The sequence below is a fragment of the Sphaerodactylus townsendi genome, linkage group LG15 (genome assembly GCF_021028975.2).
Source record: "Sphaerodactylus townsendi isolate TG3544 linkage group LG15, MPM_Stown_v2.3, whole genome shotgun sequence".
In the NCBI taxonomy this organism is placed as follows: domain Eukaryota; kingdom Metazoa; phylum Chordata; class Lepidosauria; order Squamata; family Sphaerodactylidae; genus Sphaerodactylus; species Sphaerodactylus townsendi.
In genome coordinates, this window is record NC_059439.1 from 31595072 (window position 1) to 31612925 (window position 17854).

Below are 17854 nucleotides of genomic sequence, written 5' to 3' on the forward strand. Positions count from 1 at the left end.
ACAAAGTTATACAAACCTATTGCTTCATAGAAGAATTATATACAGAAAAACCATTTCATAATTAACCACAAATGTTAGGTAACAAACAATATTTCAGTCACAATTTAACACAGCAATTTCTTCGTAAGTCTCATTCAAGGAAAGTATTTTACTGTGGTGTAATACACAGCTAAATTCCCATTCACATAATACTTTTGTCCAAGTCAAAATAGACACTTCATTCATAATAGGTAACAACTCTTTGTAGACTCAGTCCATTCATGAAATTGGCTCTCCAGCTGACGCTATCCAAGAAGTTGCTCATAGAAAGTCAATTCAAGGACAACCTTGTGAGGTAGGACGTATATTGCAAGCAAGCATCAAACAGAACGCATCGCGCTTGATATTGCCGTTTTAAACTAAAAAACCACTCTTCCAGTAAAATTGTTTGTATACTCTGGCTTGGGATTATCTTATCTTTGGGATTCTTATCTTTGGGATTTGTTTGTCTCTTCTTAATAATATGTATAAGAGCTCTTAACATCCCATGGCTTCTACCAATTGGGTCCTGTTCAAATGTTAAAAAATATTAGATACTTCAAAACACATAGCACCATTCAGCTTCTTAGGGTGTGAACTCGCTTGTGTTACTAGGGTAAATATTACAGGACACATTTTTTTGGCTATTGTGTCAACTCTGTCCAGTGTTGCTGGGGGTTGAGGCAAAAAAACTAGGAGAAAACGAGTGCCAGCCATTATCTCTGGACAGCATCTAGCGTTTTCTCTGCGGGCTCTGTTGTAAATGGAAACAGGCAAGTGGAATTCACTGCCTCGGAGTGTGGTGGAGTCTCCTTCTTTGGAGGTTTTTCAACAGAGGCTGGATGGCCAGCCATCAGGAGTGCTTTGGTTGTGTGTTCCTGCATGGCAGGAGGGTTGGACTCGATGGCCCTTGGGGTCTCTTCCAACTCTATGATTCTATGAGGCTGACATGCATGTAGCGACTCCGACTAGAAATGTACTCACCAAACCCCATGAGGATAAAGGATCCACCAATCATGACAAAAGTCTGGACGGTGTCTGTGTACATCAGTGCTGCCAACCCACCTGGAGAAGAGGTGAGAGTCATTTACAGTTCAGCGTTGCCAATTTGTGAAACGCTGCAAACTGGGACCTCAGGCACAACCTTAGAAACCTTCCCCAAATTGCTTCCCTTTCTTGGTAAGAACATAAATGTTATTAAAAAATGCTCTTTGAGTCAGGGTACTGATCCATTTGATCCAGCCTCTTAGGCCCCTTCCGCACACGCAGAATAAGGCACTTTCAATCCACTTTCACAATTGTTTGCAAGTGGATTTTGCTATTCTGCACAGAAAAATCCAGTTGCAAAGTGGATTGAAAGTGCATAATTCTGCATGCGTGAAAATGCCCTAAGTGTTTCAAGGATGGCTCTCAAGAATACTACAGGGAAAATCAAGAGCAGGATATAAAGCCAGTGTCTTAACCGATGATTTTTGTAAAAAAAAATTGGGGGGGAAAGATTCTTGTGCTGTTTATGGTAGGCAGCACTTCCACTGGTAAACGGTACCTTGAGTAAAGAGACGCTGGTGAGAAAACTGCTACATGCTGCTATGTTGACCACTTTCTTCTTCTTCTTCTTCTTCTTCTTCTTCTTCTTCTTCTTCTTCTTCTTCTTCTTCTTCTTCTTCTTCTTCTTCTTCTTCTTCTTCTTCTTCTTCTTCTTCTTCTTCTCCTTCTCCTTCTCCTTCTCCTTCTCCTTCTCCTTCTCCTTCTCCTTCTCCTCCTCCTCCTCCTCCTCCTCATTATTATTATTATTATTATTATTATTATTATTATTATTATTATTATTATTATTAATTAGATGTATAGGCTGCCTCACCCCCAAAGGGCTCGAGGCAGCTCACAATACAGCTGTTCCAATAACAGCACATAAAATATGTATTTACTGTGTTTATATCCCATCTTTCTCCTCCAACAGGAAACCAAAAAGAGGTAGGTTAGGGTGTGTGTGTGTGTGTGTGTGTCTGTGTCTGTGACTAGCCCAAAGTCACCCAGCAAGGTAGCCTCCTCTCTGCCCCAACCATTGAGTAACCCTGGGTTTACCTGTCACTGTATAAATGGTGGTGATGATCAAGAGGGCAACGACGGCCACATAAATGTTCCAGTCCAGGGCCTGCTGAATGAAGACGGCGCCCGAGAACATGTCCACCTGCAGGGATGGGCAGGGAGAAAAACAGCGGGCATCAAAGCAGTGGCATCTACGGAGAAGGAGAGAGATTCTCTCCCCCATCTCCTGACCCAGAGGTGGGATCCAGCAGGTTCTCACCAGTTCCCGAGAGTGGGTTGCTAATTATTTGTGTGTGCCGAGAGGGAGTGACTAATTGGGTCCGCATTTCCGTTAGAAATTCCATTAGCTCCAAAAATCATCAAGCCCTGTTGTTTCCTATGTGGCTGGTTAGCGAAGGTGGAAAATGGGATAATTCTCCCTGTTGGGCTGTTGTAAAAACATGTTTTAGAAATACGGTAAAGTTCCTTGTTTCAGGAAAGTATCCTTCTTTTGATTTCTAGAAACAAAATTAAGTATTTGAAAGTATTAAGTATTTGGCAGGCAGTCCATTAGAGGAGAAGTAGTTGTTTCTGTTGGCAGTAGACGATAGGACTTGCTATAATGAGTTTAAATTATGGACAGAAAGATACCACCTGGAAATTAGGAACTTTTTTTTTACAGTAAGAGTTTTTTTACAGTAACAGAGAAATTATTAATGCCCCGCCCTTGGAATGCCCGGTCACGCGCCCGTCATGCCCCGCCCAGCCCCATTGGCGCTACCCCACTGTTTGAATCCCACCACCATGGGAACCTGTTACTAAAATTTTTGGATCCCACAACAGCTCCTGACTACCATATTTAGCAGGAAAGCCTGGCCTGGCCAATTGCTGAGATCACACCCAGTGTCTAAGGTGTCTTATCTAAGGTGCCCTTTTTTTAATGGCACTCACCCCAACATTAATGCTTATGGGTCAGAAGCGACCAAAAGAAAACAGACGAGGTAAACGCCGGGCAATTCTGCGCGCCTTTAAGATACGCTTTCCCCCTTGGATGAAAAGGAATATCCAGAGCCTTCTTTTTGAAGCTGGCGTTTCCCGACCCTCTCCCTTACCACGGGAAAAGCGACCTACCGAGATTTTGGTGAAGATGTACATGAAAAGGGAAAGAACGGAGAGGTAGAGGCGGATGCGCTGTCCTCCGAAGCGTTTTTTCAGGTACTGGGGCATTGTGATGACCTGCAAAGAGGGAACGCGGTCAAGGGAGACAGAACTAACATCCTCACCTGGCTAAAGGTAAACGCTGTGTTTAGTCAAGAGGAGGGAAATATTTGAGCTGGAGGGAGTCCAGAATCCTACTTTTTCTATCCCACTCACAACCCCCTGTTGTTACCCTTCCCCGCATTTTCATGTAAGTAGGTCTCTCTTACCCCAGCCGTGAGGTAAACCGGGACAAAGAGCCAACCAAGGAGAAGGATAATAAACATTGCCTGGAAGAAAAGAAGGGAAGGAGGCGGTCAACTGGGCAGTCTGGGGCAGATCAGGTGGTCAGGGGGGTGGGGGAAGAGAAGAGAGCCATGGTGGAATCCAAAAATTTTAGTAACAGGTGCCCATGGTGGTGGGATTCAAACTGTGGCGTAGCGCCAATGGGGCTGGGCGGGGCACAACGGGGGCGTGGCCGGGCATTCTGGGGCGGGGCATTCCGCGGGGCTGTGGCAAGGACGCAGCCGCTGCGCCGGTCCTTGGGCGGGAAACGAGTGCACGCAGGCGCAGGCTGCCACGCACGCCGGTGCACCTCCTGCTAGACGGCTTCAAGTTCTGCGCGCTACTGCTGAGAGGAGGGGCGTCACTAAGGCAAACATCACGTGGCAAAACCACCAATTAGTCACCCCCTCTCGGCACACACAAATCATTAATAACCTACTCTCGGGAACCTGTGAGAACCTGCTGGATCCCACCTCTGGAAGAGAGGCAGAAATGGAACAGGTGAAGTTCTCATAGTGACAAAGCCACAGGTACCTGTTAAATGTCTACAAAAAGCCCCCAAATGCGTGTCAGGTAGGTGAGAAGTAATTGACCAGGACTATGACAAAGGGTTTTGCATCTTGGCAACCAGCTGTCGTGTTATCAAATGATTTTTGCCACCAAAGGGTTCTCCTTCCCATCACCCCGCACGGCTGTGTCCCCACAAATAAGCACGAAGCCCGTAGCCCGCTGCTTATGTAACCCCCATGCTCAGAATGGGTTGAGCCAGAAAGGGGTGGAGACTCAAAGCAGCAGGAGGCTGCAGAGCTCATGTAGTTTGGAGGAGACAAGGCTACCAGACTCAGACCTTGGTTGGTATAAGCCCGTAACACCTTGTTAAGGTAACTGCAATGTTGTTGGGAACTAGTGGGAAGGTAGTTGTTTATTTTTGCTGCGTTGTAAATGTTGGAGTTTATTGTTTCAGGGTTTCTTTTTGTGGTTGTAATGGGTGAGAGTTCTCCTGGAAACCTTCATCATGTTGAATCCTGTTCCTCAAGCCCTTGGAGTCTTCAGGAGCCAACCCACTTGCAAAGAAGAATTGGACTTGGCAGTATCAGTAGACTGTAAATATAAGGACTTGAAAATGCAACCTGAACAGGACCTTGAAGTGTGATGTTAAATGTTAATGCTATATGTTATGTGTTAAGAAAGTAAACCATTTTTTAAAATTTGTTGTTGCAAACTCATTCCAGGTTCTGCCCCACAGAACCCACAGATAGAGGTTACACTTACGTTCCATTCGAATCCTGCCACTGCCAGGCCGTTAGCTGCGCCGGTGCCGGCCAAACCCACAAAATGCCCGCTGCCAATGTTGCTGGCGAACAGAGAAGCACCAATCTGCAGGGAAACAAATTGCCAATGAAGAATAGGTCAGGGCCTTGACTTTTTCCACATCCACACACAGGCCCAAATACAGATGCCATCAGCTGGAGTTGGCAGCTGTCATTTGCATCTTCCAAAGCGCCGAGTATCCCGAACATTTTATTTCTTTCGCTTTTGGATCTCTCTCGGTCCCCTTTCTGTTTTCCCTACAAGGACTTTCGGCACTTGACCTTGCGAATCTTTCTGTCCTTCCATCCTCTCTTACTCACGATTTTATTTCACTCAGGCCGTCCATCCCTTTAGCTCAGTGATGGCGAACCTTTTTGAGACCGAGTGCCCAAACTGCAACCCCAAACCCACTTATTTATCGCAAAGTGCCAACCCGGCATTTTAACCCGAAAACGGAGGTTTTCGTTTAGAAAAATGGTTGGCTCCGAGGCATGTGTTACTCGGGAGTAAGCTTGGTGGTCAATATTGCTTTGTTTTGAAGCAACCGTGCAACTCTTCCAATGGGTGAATCACGACCCTAGGAGGGTTTGCTCAAAAGCAAGCCCCATGGCCAGCAACTGAGCTTAATCCCAAGTAAAGGATCCGCTTTAGTTCTTTGCATGACAATCAGTGGAGTTTAACAGGTTACCTACACTGCTTCCCCAAAACTAGGTCTTAGGTTTAATGCTAATAATCGAGCCCAGCAGCCCAGGCCAGCCTAGATGTGTGTGTGTGTGGGGGGGGCACTCTGTTTGCGTGTGCCCACAGAGAGGGCTCTGAGTGCCACCTCTGGCACCCGTGCCATAGGTTCGCCACCACTGCTTTAGCTGTTTTCCCTGGTGTGGAGTTTGCCCCCTCTCTTGGGAAGAACCTCCATTCCCTTTGGCCCTTTCTGCTTTCTTTTTACTCACCGGCCACCACACCATGCTCCGACCAGCCAAGAAATATCCCCCAACCGTTCCTCGGTTGGTCCGGCACATGGACTGCGAGATAAGAAACAGAGAGAATAACGTGGTGCGAACAGACTTTATGGAAGGAGGGTGCCATTTTAACGTGGCTCCTTGACTTGCGTGGAGCCTTGAAAGGGAGTGAAAAAGACTATTCAGTTGCTGATATCTTGACTATACACCTAATTACCAGCTGTTCGTACATTCCTGAGCTCAGTAATTTGATAATAATTAACCCCTCTGGAGAGATGAGGCCTGCGATCAAAGACAAGAAACTGTGTGAAAGACTGAAAAGCAGAAAATCTGGGCATGACACTTGCCAAGTTGTGGGGCAAAGGAACATTATGAGAAAGAGAGATTAAAGTAAAGCCATAGTGTGGTGTTTAGATTCTAGATCAGCGGTGGCGAACCTTTTCGAGACCGAGTGCCCAAATTGCAACCCAAAACCCACTTATTTATTGCAAAGTGCCAACACGGCAATTTAACCCGAATACCTGAGGTTTTAGTTTAGAAAAAATGCTTGGCTCCGAGGCGTGCGGTACTCGGGAGTAAGCTTGGTGGTAGCCGGTGGCTTTGCTTTGAAGCAACCATGCAACTCTTCCAAGGGACGAATCACGACCCTAGGAGGGTTTACTCAGAAGCAAGCCCCATTGCTAGCAACCGAACTTACTCCTAGGTAAAGGATCGCTTTACTCCTAGGTAAAGGATTTAGTTCTTCGCATGAAAATTCCCCAAAACTAGGACTTAGGTTTAATGCTAATAATTGAGCCCAGCAGCCCAGGCCAGCCTAGCATGTGCCCACAGAAAGGGCTCTGAGTGACACCTCTGGCACCTGTGCCATAGGTTCGCCACCACTGTTCTAGATCATCATAGTTTGTATCTACATAATTTGTACTGAAGTCATTAAAATTGCATACTCTTTTCCTACCAAGCGATCTATAATGCATCTATTAAAATATGAACAAATTGCATTCAACTAATGCAATAAATAAAAATGAAAAACAACTAGCAAGAATATCAGCTATCTATCCACCTTCTTTTAAAGGAGGGAGACAGTATTTCTGTCCTCTGTGTGTGTGTATAGTGACTCAAGGCGGCTTACAATATATGAATAAAATCATCTATAAGCAGCATTTAAAAACTTATAATAATAAAAGTTCAATAGCAATCAGCTAGAATTCTTATAAATTACTATGGCACCAATAAATACTCAATTAAACTTTCATTGCCAGTTGAAAAAATTAAGAACTTAATTTGGGTGCTGTGTGGTTTCCGGGCTGCATGGCCGTGTTCTAGCAGCATTCTCTCCTGACGTTTCGCCTGCATCTGTGGCTGGCATCTTCAGAGGATCCCCTGAAGATGCCAGCCACAGATGCAGGCGAAACGTCAGAAGAGAATGCTGCTAGAACACAGCCATACAGCCCGGAAACCACACAGCACCCAAGTGATTCCGGCTGTGAAAGCCTTCGACAATACAAGAACTTAATTTACCGTCTATAAGATCGCTCCCTCCCATCCCAACATTAATTTGAGTCGTATCAAGAGAAGGGAGGGGAGGGGTGGATTTGGGAGGTCAGCTAGCTGGAAAGCCATTGCTACCTCAACCATTTGCCCAGTGGAATATCTTTTACTCTTTCAGTCCCATCTTACAGGTTGTTGCATCTCCTAATGGATTCTACACTCAGGAATGGCATTGCAGTTCTAGAATTCAGCCATGTTCATGGAACTTTTAAATTTCTAGGCTGTCGTAGGGATCGTGCCCTTCGTTGCAAAAAAAAACAACAGGCAGACAAAAAGAATGCTTCATTTCGGAGGATGAACAGCGATGCTTGGAAAGCGGCAAAGGACAAAAGTCATGAGAATCCATATTATTTCCAATCAGTGGTCAGTTTAGCCCAGACCCTGTGATGTTCAGAACTGGAAATTTGGCATATCAAGAATACTCTTAGCTTCCTTCAAAATTCCTCTGACGTTTCACTTGAGAAGCGACCTCTACATTTACTTTGAATTTCGCTTAAGTCAAATCTTGATCGGCAACTCTGCTCAACACCAGATCTGCCAGTGTGCACTGGCAGCACCTCTTGGGTGGTTTAAGAGAAGTCTTCTCCTGGGCCGTCTATCTGAGAGAGACATTTGTACAATAATGCAGTCATCCCTGTAGTTACTGCAGTCTAAGTCCACTGAAATCAAAGGATTGTAAGGTCAAGAGTTGAAGTGATTTTTAATTTCTGCCTCTGTTGCGTTGACCTGAAAACCCCTATTTTGAGTTCACTTGTCCCCAGATGGAATTTAATCCATGATTCTTTTTTGTTTTCAATGCTGCATTTTCCTCATAAAACATATCAATTTTAATGTTATCTATGCATCCATCAAGTAGCACAGTTATTTATGCATCCATCAAGCAGCAGTGGCGTAGGAGGTTAAGAGCTCGTGCATCTAATCTGGAGGAACCGGGTTTGATTCCCAGCTCTGCCACCTGAGCTGTGGAGGCTTATCTGGGGAATTCAGATTAGCCTGTGCACTCCCACACACGCCAGCTGGGTGACCTTGGGCTAGTCACAGCTTCTCGGAGCTCTCTCAGCCCCACCCACCTCACAGGGTGTTTGTTGTGAGGGGGGAAGGGCAAGGAGATTGTAAGCCCCTTTGAGTCTCCTGCAGGAGAGAAAGGGGGATATAAATCCAAACTCTTCTTCTCTTCTTCACTTGCACAAATATTATACATACAAATGATGTTCGTTATGTGTACCAATATTTTGTAGATTCCATATTAAAACTGCACAATGTACTATGCAATATAAACAAATACACGAAACCAACAGTGATGAATACCACCACTTTCAAAAAGACAAACAAATGTAAACTTAATGGGGGCTACCCACTCGTCCCTGTAAAGCCAGAGGTAATAGGAAACCACTTTTTAACAGATTTCTCACGTCTATTATTACTTATGATGACATTTTATGATGGAATCGTTTGCATTTCATGTGAGTTTCTGAAACCTTGACTGTCCCTAGCTCTTCTTTCGAGCATTTTTTTTGAATAGTCAGGGATGTACAAAGAATAAACAACTGGAAGATAATATAGTAAGGGGTGTAAAGAAGAGGGAAAGGATGTTATATGTTTGGGATTACATAGGAAGCTATGGAAGGAAAGAGATGAATTAGCAGGAAGAGAAAGTAAGCGCACGGAGGCAAAGGTAGGTAAATCTGCCATATGGCAGATTTAATAAGCAAGAAAAGGCTAAAGGATTGTGCCCATGTAACGATGGCTCAGTTGAATCTCAGGCCCACCAATTACTACACTGTCTCAGATTCAAGGAAATCAGATCCAAGTATGTGAATCTTACTCCCTTACATTTACCCCATCTCCCCGATTTAATTAGATTACACTACTTGTTGGACAATCCTGATCCTTCTCTCTGTATGATAGTGGCAGACTTTCTCCTGGAAATTACTAAACGCCAGTAGATTTCCTTCGACCTAACATTTATTTCCTGCATTGTATATGCTTTTTAATCCGTTTTTTAGTATTGTTGTACTGTTGCCTATGCCAATAAAGGCTTGCTACATAAAGGTGGGCAAATCGCTATATGGAGAGCAACGGGTCAAGTGCTGACTCGATTATTAGAGACGTTTGAACAGGAGAGAATAAAAAATGATCTTTTGTTAAGAATTGTGTCGCAAGCATTTTGGGTTCAGTTCTTGGGTTTCTGGTTATAATGCTCAGTTTTAAGTTGGGCATTTGCCCTAAGCAGCTTTGCCGGATACATTCAGCTTTGATCTGAATTACAGAGTCAGCTATTGGCTGTCCCCAGTTCCCTCTCTATAGCCAGGTGGCCATGGGGAGGAATAAAGGCCATTTCCTCATTTTTGGAAAGCCTTGCGATGTAAGAAGCCCATCCACATACCCACAGCCCGACTCCGATGACCACAAGGAAGTAGAAGGAGATGACAGAAATGTCCGCGGGGTTCCGGATCGATGTTTTCTGCAGCTCGCTGACGTGCGATTCCTGCTCCATGGTGCGACAGTAGGTTCCAAATTTTCCAACTGGGCATAGCTCAAGAAGCGACCGGGGGTGTCTTCTCAGGAGGAGTCCCACGTGGACGGTTAATGACAAACTCAGTTATAGGTTGGATGTGCGATTAACTTGGAGTGTACGTGAAGGGAAGGCTTAGGGGGAAAGATAGGAGGGGGACAGGATGGCAGAATAGGAACTGACAGCATCCCAGAATCCTGTCCAAAGCTGTGACCTCTTTGTGAACAGAAGCTCTCAGCTTTTCATAGCCCCATAATAAGCAAGTACAAACTGCAACACTTTCCTGATGACTTGTTGGGTGTATACATCTGTTAGCAGAGTGGAACAGGAGAGACAGATTCTCAGTTGCTTTTTATATTATGAGTTTACTAACTATAAAGGGAGGGTTACATGGAGATAGAATAAGAAATCCTTTCTTTCCTGTTACATATTTACATTATTGTACGTTTGGTTACATCTTGGTACCTGTCTTGTGGTGGCGGTGATGTCGTGTCAGCTCAAAGAAACAGAGTTAACTGGTTGTGGTGGGTTTTCCGGGCTGTGTAGCCGTGGTCTGGTAGATCTTGTTCCTAACGTTTCGCCTGCATCTGTGGCTGGCATCTTCAGAGGTGTATCACAGTCTGTTACACACTGTAACAGACACTGCACAACAGACTTCTGTTACACACTGTGCGGCAGACTTCCCTCTGTGATACACCTCTGAAGATGCCAGCCACAGATGCAGGCGAAACGTTAGGAACAAGATCGACCAGACCACGGCCACACAGCCCGGAAAACCCACCACAACCAGTTGAATCCGGCTGTGAAAGCCTTTGACAATAAACAGAGTTAACTTTATAACTTCAGATGTACGTGCTCGCTAACATGTAAGCAGTGGCTATCTGACTGGCCAATAGCTAATCAATAGACCAGGTCACAAACAGCGGCTTCAGCCACCTGTTTACATACAAACGGTTGACTTGGGTGCTGTGTGGTTTCCGGGCTGTATGGCCGTGTTCTAGCAGCATTCTCTCCTGACGTTTCGCCTGCATCTGTGGCTGGCATCTTCAGAGGATCTGATGTTGGGAAAGCAAGTGGAGTATATATACCTGTTGGAGTGTCCAGGGTGGGTGATGAAACACTGTCTGTGAGTAACAAAGAAGACAACCAGGTCAGTAGTTGAGGGCATCTGAATAGAAGTATGAGTAACAATGAAGTCTATAGCATGGGAGTAACAATGGAGATAGCAAGGTCACTGGTGGGAGCATCTGAATAGAAGTATCCTGGCCTTTGTTTCCTTTGTCTGTGTCTTTATAAAAGTTTACAAAACGGTTGACTCTTTTATAACTGAGTTGTGGCATACACTTGAAAAATCCCAACATCACTCCACCTCCAAGATGAAAAAAAGCTTTGCCTGTTGATGTTCCTAGGTTGCCTTTTTTTAAGCAATGAAAGTAGATTTTCAGGGCAGTGCCAGGAATATTAATTCTCTGAAAACCTATTCGTGTTTTGCAATGGTCATTTGGTATCCGGCTGCTTCTGTCACGTTGCCACCACCAGAGGGCGCTCTACCCCCATCAGGTTAATTCTGCTTCAATAGTCGGGTTACCTAACAAATCTTTTATTTATGATTTTTTTCTGCAGGCCACTTAACAGCCTTCTAGCAGATATGAAAATACATATAAAAACGATTACAGCAATTGACTCCTAAAACCATAGAGGAGCAAGGCTTACAATAACATTGTTGAAAATTTTATGAACAAGCCAGCAATGGTAAAAAAAAAAAAAAAGGGAAATGGAAATGTCGTAAGCTGTCGAGAAAAACAGAGTTCCCCCGAGAACGTTTTCAAAAGGACGAGAGCCGAAATTCCTCTGCCCCTTGTCCTTACACATTTTATTGCTGGAATGGCAGGACGTTGAATAGAGTTGCACCTATAAAGGCTCCGGAGTCTGGATTCGATTAGGTTATGTCACGCGAACTGGGAGGGTCTGTAGAAAGCTGTTCCCAGTGGCTTTTCGGAAAGGGTATTTTTGCATGTGACCCTAAAGCGTGGTGTAGTGGTGAAGAACAGGTGTACGTGCGCTGTAATCTGGAGAACCGGGTTTGATTCCCCGCTCTGCCCCTTGAGCTGTGGAGGCTTATCTGGTGAAGTAGATTAGCTTGTGCACTCCAACACATGCCAGCTAGGTGACTTTGGGCTAGTCACAGTTCTTCGGAGCTCTCTCAGCCCCACCCACCTCACAGGATATTTGTTGTGGGGGGGGGGCGGGGAGGGAAAGGAAATTGTAAGCCCCCTTGAGAGAAAGGGGGGGGGATATAAATCCAATTCTTCTTCTTCTTCTTCTTCTTCTTCTTCTTCTTCTTCTTCTTCTTCTTCTTCTTCTTCTTCTTCTTCAAAAAGTAACTCTAATTTTAAGTACTTTAACTTACCATAGTTGCTATAAGACAGGAAGGTCGTAGCTCAAATTTCACTTCAGCACCATAAATGTACAACGTGAGCTGAGGCGAGAAACCACTCTTTCTGCTGCAGCCTCCCCACAAAGTCCCATAATACAGGCATAATAATAGTGATCTACCTTACAGGGTTGTAAGTGGGGCTGCCATCATCCAGGTGGGGTCTGGGACTCTCCTGGAATTACCTCACATCGCTAGACTATAGAGATCAGTTTTCTAGGAGGAAGTGATAGTTTTGGAAAGGAGACCCTATAGAGTTACATCCCCATGGAACGTCCTTCTTTTCCACAAACTCTGCTCTACCCAAACTTCACCCCTAAATTTACCAAGCTGGACTGGACAACCCTAGTTACTGGAACACAGCAATACAACCCGGAAAACCCACAACAACCCTAGTTAAAATGCTATGGGGTGCATGGAATGCTTTGAACACTCTAACCTTATATAAATGCTATTTACTTACAATTATATTTTGAGTCATTAGTGTTATTGCTCTTCTGAGTAGACGTTATTAATGAGGGAAAGAAAGTGATAATTCAGATGTTTATCGTGGCCCGTGTAAATTTGACATTTGCAATGCAGAGTGGTTATTTAAATAAACCTCACATTGAGATACTGCTCTTAGGCGTGGATCCAGCCAACTTTTCCACTTATCCTCGCTCGTTTCGCCTACAAACAGCTGAAATAGGATGTCCGAAGGATGCTAAAAAGAAGGTGTCCTGGGAAGGCGCTCTGAACAACCCCCCAAAGTCTTAGGATGCCTTATCTCTGCTCAAGATGTCTTCTTTAAAAAAAATGCTTCAAAGTGCACCTTTTCACCCTAAGCTGCCTGTAAGTCGTCTCCTGCCTGGGGGTGGGGAATACAAAGTTCAGGAGGCATCCGATGTTTCTCGCCTGACCATTTTGCTCTCTGGACAGTTTCGCCCTCAGCTTGCACCTGACATTTTGGGTGCAGCTGAAGGGATATTTGCTCTGTGGGCTCTGATCCTGGGCGCCTTTGGAGCCCAAAGTACATAGTTGTACATAGTACACAGTACGTAGTTCGGCCTTTTCATCCCAAAGTACATAGTTGTACTCAGCTGGCCTTCCAATTTTGGCAATATATGGTTTTCTTATTTTTTAAAAATATATTTTCAAGGAACTGTCTTCATAGCTATGCAGACACATATGCGAATCTTAGCCGCTCGGAAAACACAGCTGCCACTCATTGAAGAAGAAGAAGAAGAAGAAGAAGAGGAGGAGGAGGAGGAGGAGGAGGAAGAAGAGGAAGAAGAAGAGGAAGAGGAGGAGTAGTAGTTTGGATTTATATCCCCCCTTTCTCTCCTGTAGGAGACTCAAAGGGGCTTACAATCTCCTTGCCCTTCCCCCCTCACAACAAACACCCTGTGAGGTGGGTGGGGCTGAGAGAGCTCCGAGAAGCTGTGACTAGCCCAAGGTCACCCAGCTGGCGTGTGTGGGAGTGTACAGGCTAATCTGAATTCCCCAGATAAGCCTCCACAGCTCAGGTGGCAGAGTGGGAATCAAACCCGGTTCCTCCAGATTAGATACACGAGCTCTTACCCTCCTACGCCACTGCGTAGTAGTAGTAGTAGTAGTAGTAGTAGTAGTTTGGATTTATACCCCACCTTTCTGTCCTGTAAGGAGACTCAAGGTGGCTTACAAGCTCCTTTCCCTTCCTCTCCCCACAACAGACCCCTTTGTGAGGTAGGTGGGGCTGAGAGAGTTCAGAGAGAACTGTGACTGGCCCAAGGTCACCCCGCAGGAATGTAGGAGTGCGGAAACACATCTGGTTCACCAGATAAGCCTGTGCCACTCAGGTGGAGGAGTGGGGAATCAAACCCGGTTCTCCAAATTAGAATCCACCTGCTCTTAACCACTACACCACGCTGGCTCTTGAAAAGTATTGGGTTGACCTGTCCTCTGCGGACCGACGTGCTTTTTTCTGACTGCAAAGAAAAACTCTCGGTCCACGGAGGGCAGCCTTGAAGAGGGGGAAACGTGCACAATTGAAAATCTGACCCCCAGGTTATGTACACTTGACCTGAAGAGACCAAATAGGTGCAAAAGGCAAAAGAGAGATAAGAGAAAGAAAGTAGAGCTGGAGGGATGTGGTTAAAGCAAAATCCCAGATGAAGACCTGCACATTCCCCCCCCCCGTCCTTAAACCACTACGTAGCTTTACGTGAATCTACGATTTCTGGCTCCAAACATCCTGCAACCGATGCTCCCTTTCCTTTGAAGATAAAGATCAGCCATACAGGTCTGGTGCAGATGGAAAGTTGGAGGAGCTAAACAACAAAGCGATTGTGAGACTGAGGTCAGGGTGGCACAAGTCGAACCAAGCAGGAACCACGAAATATAGGGATGCAGCCGAAATCTTAGACATCTGTTTGAGCACCAAAAAACGCTGGCAGTGCACACGCCACGTCAGATCATCTACTTCCCCTTGAGGGCTCACTCGGTGCACAAGGGAACCGTGAGGTTTGTCAAAAGCCAAATCACCTGTTCCTGCCTGCGATTTTCAGGCAAACCGAACTGCTCTGCGTGGACAGGTCCTTTAAATATTTGCAACAAAACAAAACAAAAAAAACCCACCCTCCGAACTGTTCTAGTTCCCAATCTTCCACTGAAGAACATTTCAGATCCTAAATTAAATTCATCACTGCAAAGCCCTTAGTAGTGCAAAGTCTTTCGTGTAAATATTGGCCAGAGCTGTCTGTCACTTCAACAAGTTCCATGCCTCCAAAGGGAACACTGGGTGCCTGTACCTCATAGATGCATGCATGCCACCCAGGGAGAGAAACATTCAACAACCAAGGCTTTTGTTCGCTTTGTCTCTCTGAACTAAAACAAGAAGAGCTTCATGCCTCCCAGCCTCCCAACCCTTTTGAGCCTGCAGGCGATTTTACAGCACCAGGGCACAGCCACAAAATGGCTGCCACCATATAGCTTGTCTCAAGAGGAGCGGCTGGCCACAAAATGGCTGCCTTAGCTAACTTCGGTCACACAGGATGGTGGAAACCAGAGGTGGGATCCAGCAGGTTCTCACCAGTTCCCGAGAGTGGGTTACTAATTATTTGTGTGTGCCGAGAGGGGGTTACTAATTGGGTCCGCTTTTCCGCCTCCACACCCTCGCCTCCCCGAGAGGCATCCTGCCTTTGAACGTGAAGGTTCCATATAGCAATGGCGACTAATAATGTAACTCCCTGAACTGGGTTAATCCCTTTCAGGTACTGCAATTCATTGATTCTTAGCCTTTCGTACCTTTTATCTCACCAGTCTCCATCAAAGAACCTGTGTGTTTCACCATTGCTGTGTTCAGATTTGTGAGTTGGGACATTTTCTATAATGATGATTTAGAAATGACCTGGTGCAAAAAAATTTTGGGGGTTGTGGTGGGGTGGCTGCCCATGGGGGGGCCCCCATCCAACTCAGGTTTTGCCCAGGGCTCAGGTTTGCCTAGGTACGCCTCTGCCCCCTTTGCTGAGAGGGGGCTGGTGAGGGAACCTGTTACTAAAATTTTTGGATCCCACCACTGGTGGAAACTGTTGCCAAAGCGATATTTAAAAAAAACACCCTGCACAGCCAGGTAGAAGCCTTGCTGGGCAAAAGCCTGACCTGGCTGCACCTGCTTTCGAAAAAAAACTTGGTGGTTACCAGGACAAGTATTGGTGGGCGCTGTAGTGCACTCAGGTACCACTATGTCAGCACTGCGTGAAGGTGCTAATAGGTAAACTCTTGGATGGCAAAAAAAAAGGGTCTTATCTCCAACTCTGGCTAATCCTTTATTTTTTTTCTTTTTTGGTCCAGTTCATTGTTCTATCTATGGCCCCTTCCGCACATGCAGAATAATGCACTTTCAATCCAATTTCACAATTGTTTGCCAGTGGGTTTTGCTATTCCGCACAGCTGCAAAGTGCACTGAAAGTGGATTGAGAGTGCATTATTCTGCATGTGTGGAAGGGGCCTATAATTCAGAACAGGGGTCTGCAACCCACGGCTCCGAAGCCGCACGCGGCTCTTTCAGCCTTATACTGTGGCTCCGCGTGGCCTGGAGGTCAGAGGGTAGCATGGGCTTGTCCCGCCAGGAAAGGTGAGTGGAGGGGCCAAACTCCATGTGGAGCTGCCCCTCCAGCTAGGTAGATCTTTGGGGTTGTGGAAAACGAGTCCAAATGGCTCTTTGGGAGGTAAAGGTTGCTGACCCCTGATTCAGAAGATTTCTTTCCACATGGGACATTCCAGTCGGTTACTAACACACCATCAGTGGTGATAATCTCTGCCGTAAAGCTTCCTCCGTATGCTGTCTCCCTTTTTTTGAATTTAATTAACATACTGATAAATTATGGAGAGCCCAACACACCGTGGGAATAAATAATGCAGGAACCAGTTTGGCGTTATCAAAGAGATGCCAAGTCCTTAGTTCCCAGATGGCCCGGCCCTTCAGTTCAGTTCAATTCAGTAACCTTTTTTAGGCATTTACAAAAAAAAGAGGGGAAAAATATATCAAAACATGATACGAAGTTGAGCTTAGCAAAACATTCGGTATTACTCCTAACAGCACAAGACTTTCAAAAGAAATTTAGCTACAACTTCGGATGTCTCGACTTCAGTGCTGTTAAGCAAATTAATCATTTTAACATTATCTATCTATCTATCTATCTATCTATCTATCTATCTATCTATCTATCTATCTATCTATCTATCTATCTATCTATCTATCTATCTATCTATCTATCTATCTATCTATCTATCTATCTATCTATCTATCTATCTATCTATCTATCTATCTATCTATCTATCTATCTATCTATCTATTTATTTGTATACCGCCCTCCCCAAAGGCTCAGGGCAGAGTCCATCAATAATAAAACAATTTAAAACATCATAGTATATAATTTACATAAAATAACACACAAAATAGCAAGACTACAGATGGCTTCAACCCCTCCCTCCCCCTTTTATATACCCATGGGAGGCCAGATGTTCTTATGGCGGAGTTGACATCATCCCGGCTGGCCAAACGCCTGGAGGAACAGGTCCGTTTTACAGGCCCTGCGGAAACTTTGTAAGTCCCGCAGGGCCCTGATCTCACCTGGAAGCCTGTTCCACCAGGTAGGGGCCAGAGCCGTAAAAGCCCTGGCCCTTGTAGAGGCCAGCCGGATCGCCTTGGGGCCAGGGATCACCAGTAGGTCCGCCTCTGATGAGCGGAGGGGCCTAGAAGGGCGATATAGGGAGAGACGTGTCTCAAACCCAACTGGGAACAATGGGGCAAAATCAGGTCTAAAGTTATGGTATCTCGGAGAAAAAAGCAAGGTGTGTTCAAGGGAGTCGATTACTGATGGACAGAATAAGCAACGGCGTTTGTGCCGTGGAATTTTAGAAAACTGATCTTGTAGTAATGGAGAAGCAAAGGCCGGTTTTCTAAAATACCAACTGGTGACTCAAACCCGGTTCTCCAGACTTGAGTGCACCTGCTCTTAACCACTACACAGAGGCAGAGCAAGGGGAAACCGCCGCCCCCTGCGTGTTGGGCAGAAAAGGCCATAGACAGACAACCCAGAA

General features: G+C 45.4%; 1 protein-coding gene across 1 annotated transcript in view; it reads right to left on the bottom strand.

The window, feature by feature from the left end:
• SLC5A2 (solute carrier family 5 member 2) overlaps window positions 1–9850 on the bottom strand; it is a 23912-nt gene extending 14062 nt beyond the window's left edge. Inside the window, exons 1-7 of the mRNA XM_048517480.1 lie at window positions 9730–9850; window positions 5787–5858; window positions 4798–4902; window positions 3471–3530; window positions 3175–3279; window positions 2101–2206; window positions 1003–1083 (exon numbers count right to left, since the gene is read on the bottom strand). Of these exons, the coding sequence (XP_048373437.1) occupies window positions 1003–1083; window positions 2101–2206; window positions 3175–3279; window positions 3471–3530; window positions 4798–4902; window positions 5787–5858; window positions 9730–9840 (640 nt within the window). The 5' untranslated portion in view covers window positions 9841–9850. The remainder of the gene's footprint in view (window positions 1–1002; window positions 1084–2100; window positions 2207–3174; window positions 3280–3470; window positions 3531–4797; window positions 4903–5786; window positions 5859–9729) is intronic.
• Between the last annotated feature and the right edge of the window lie 8004 nt (window positions 9851–17854).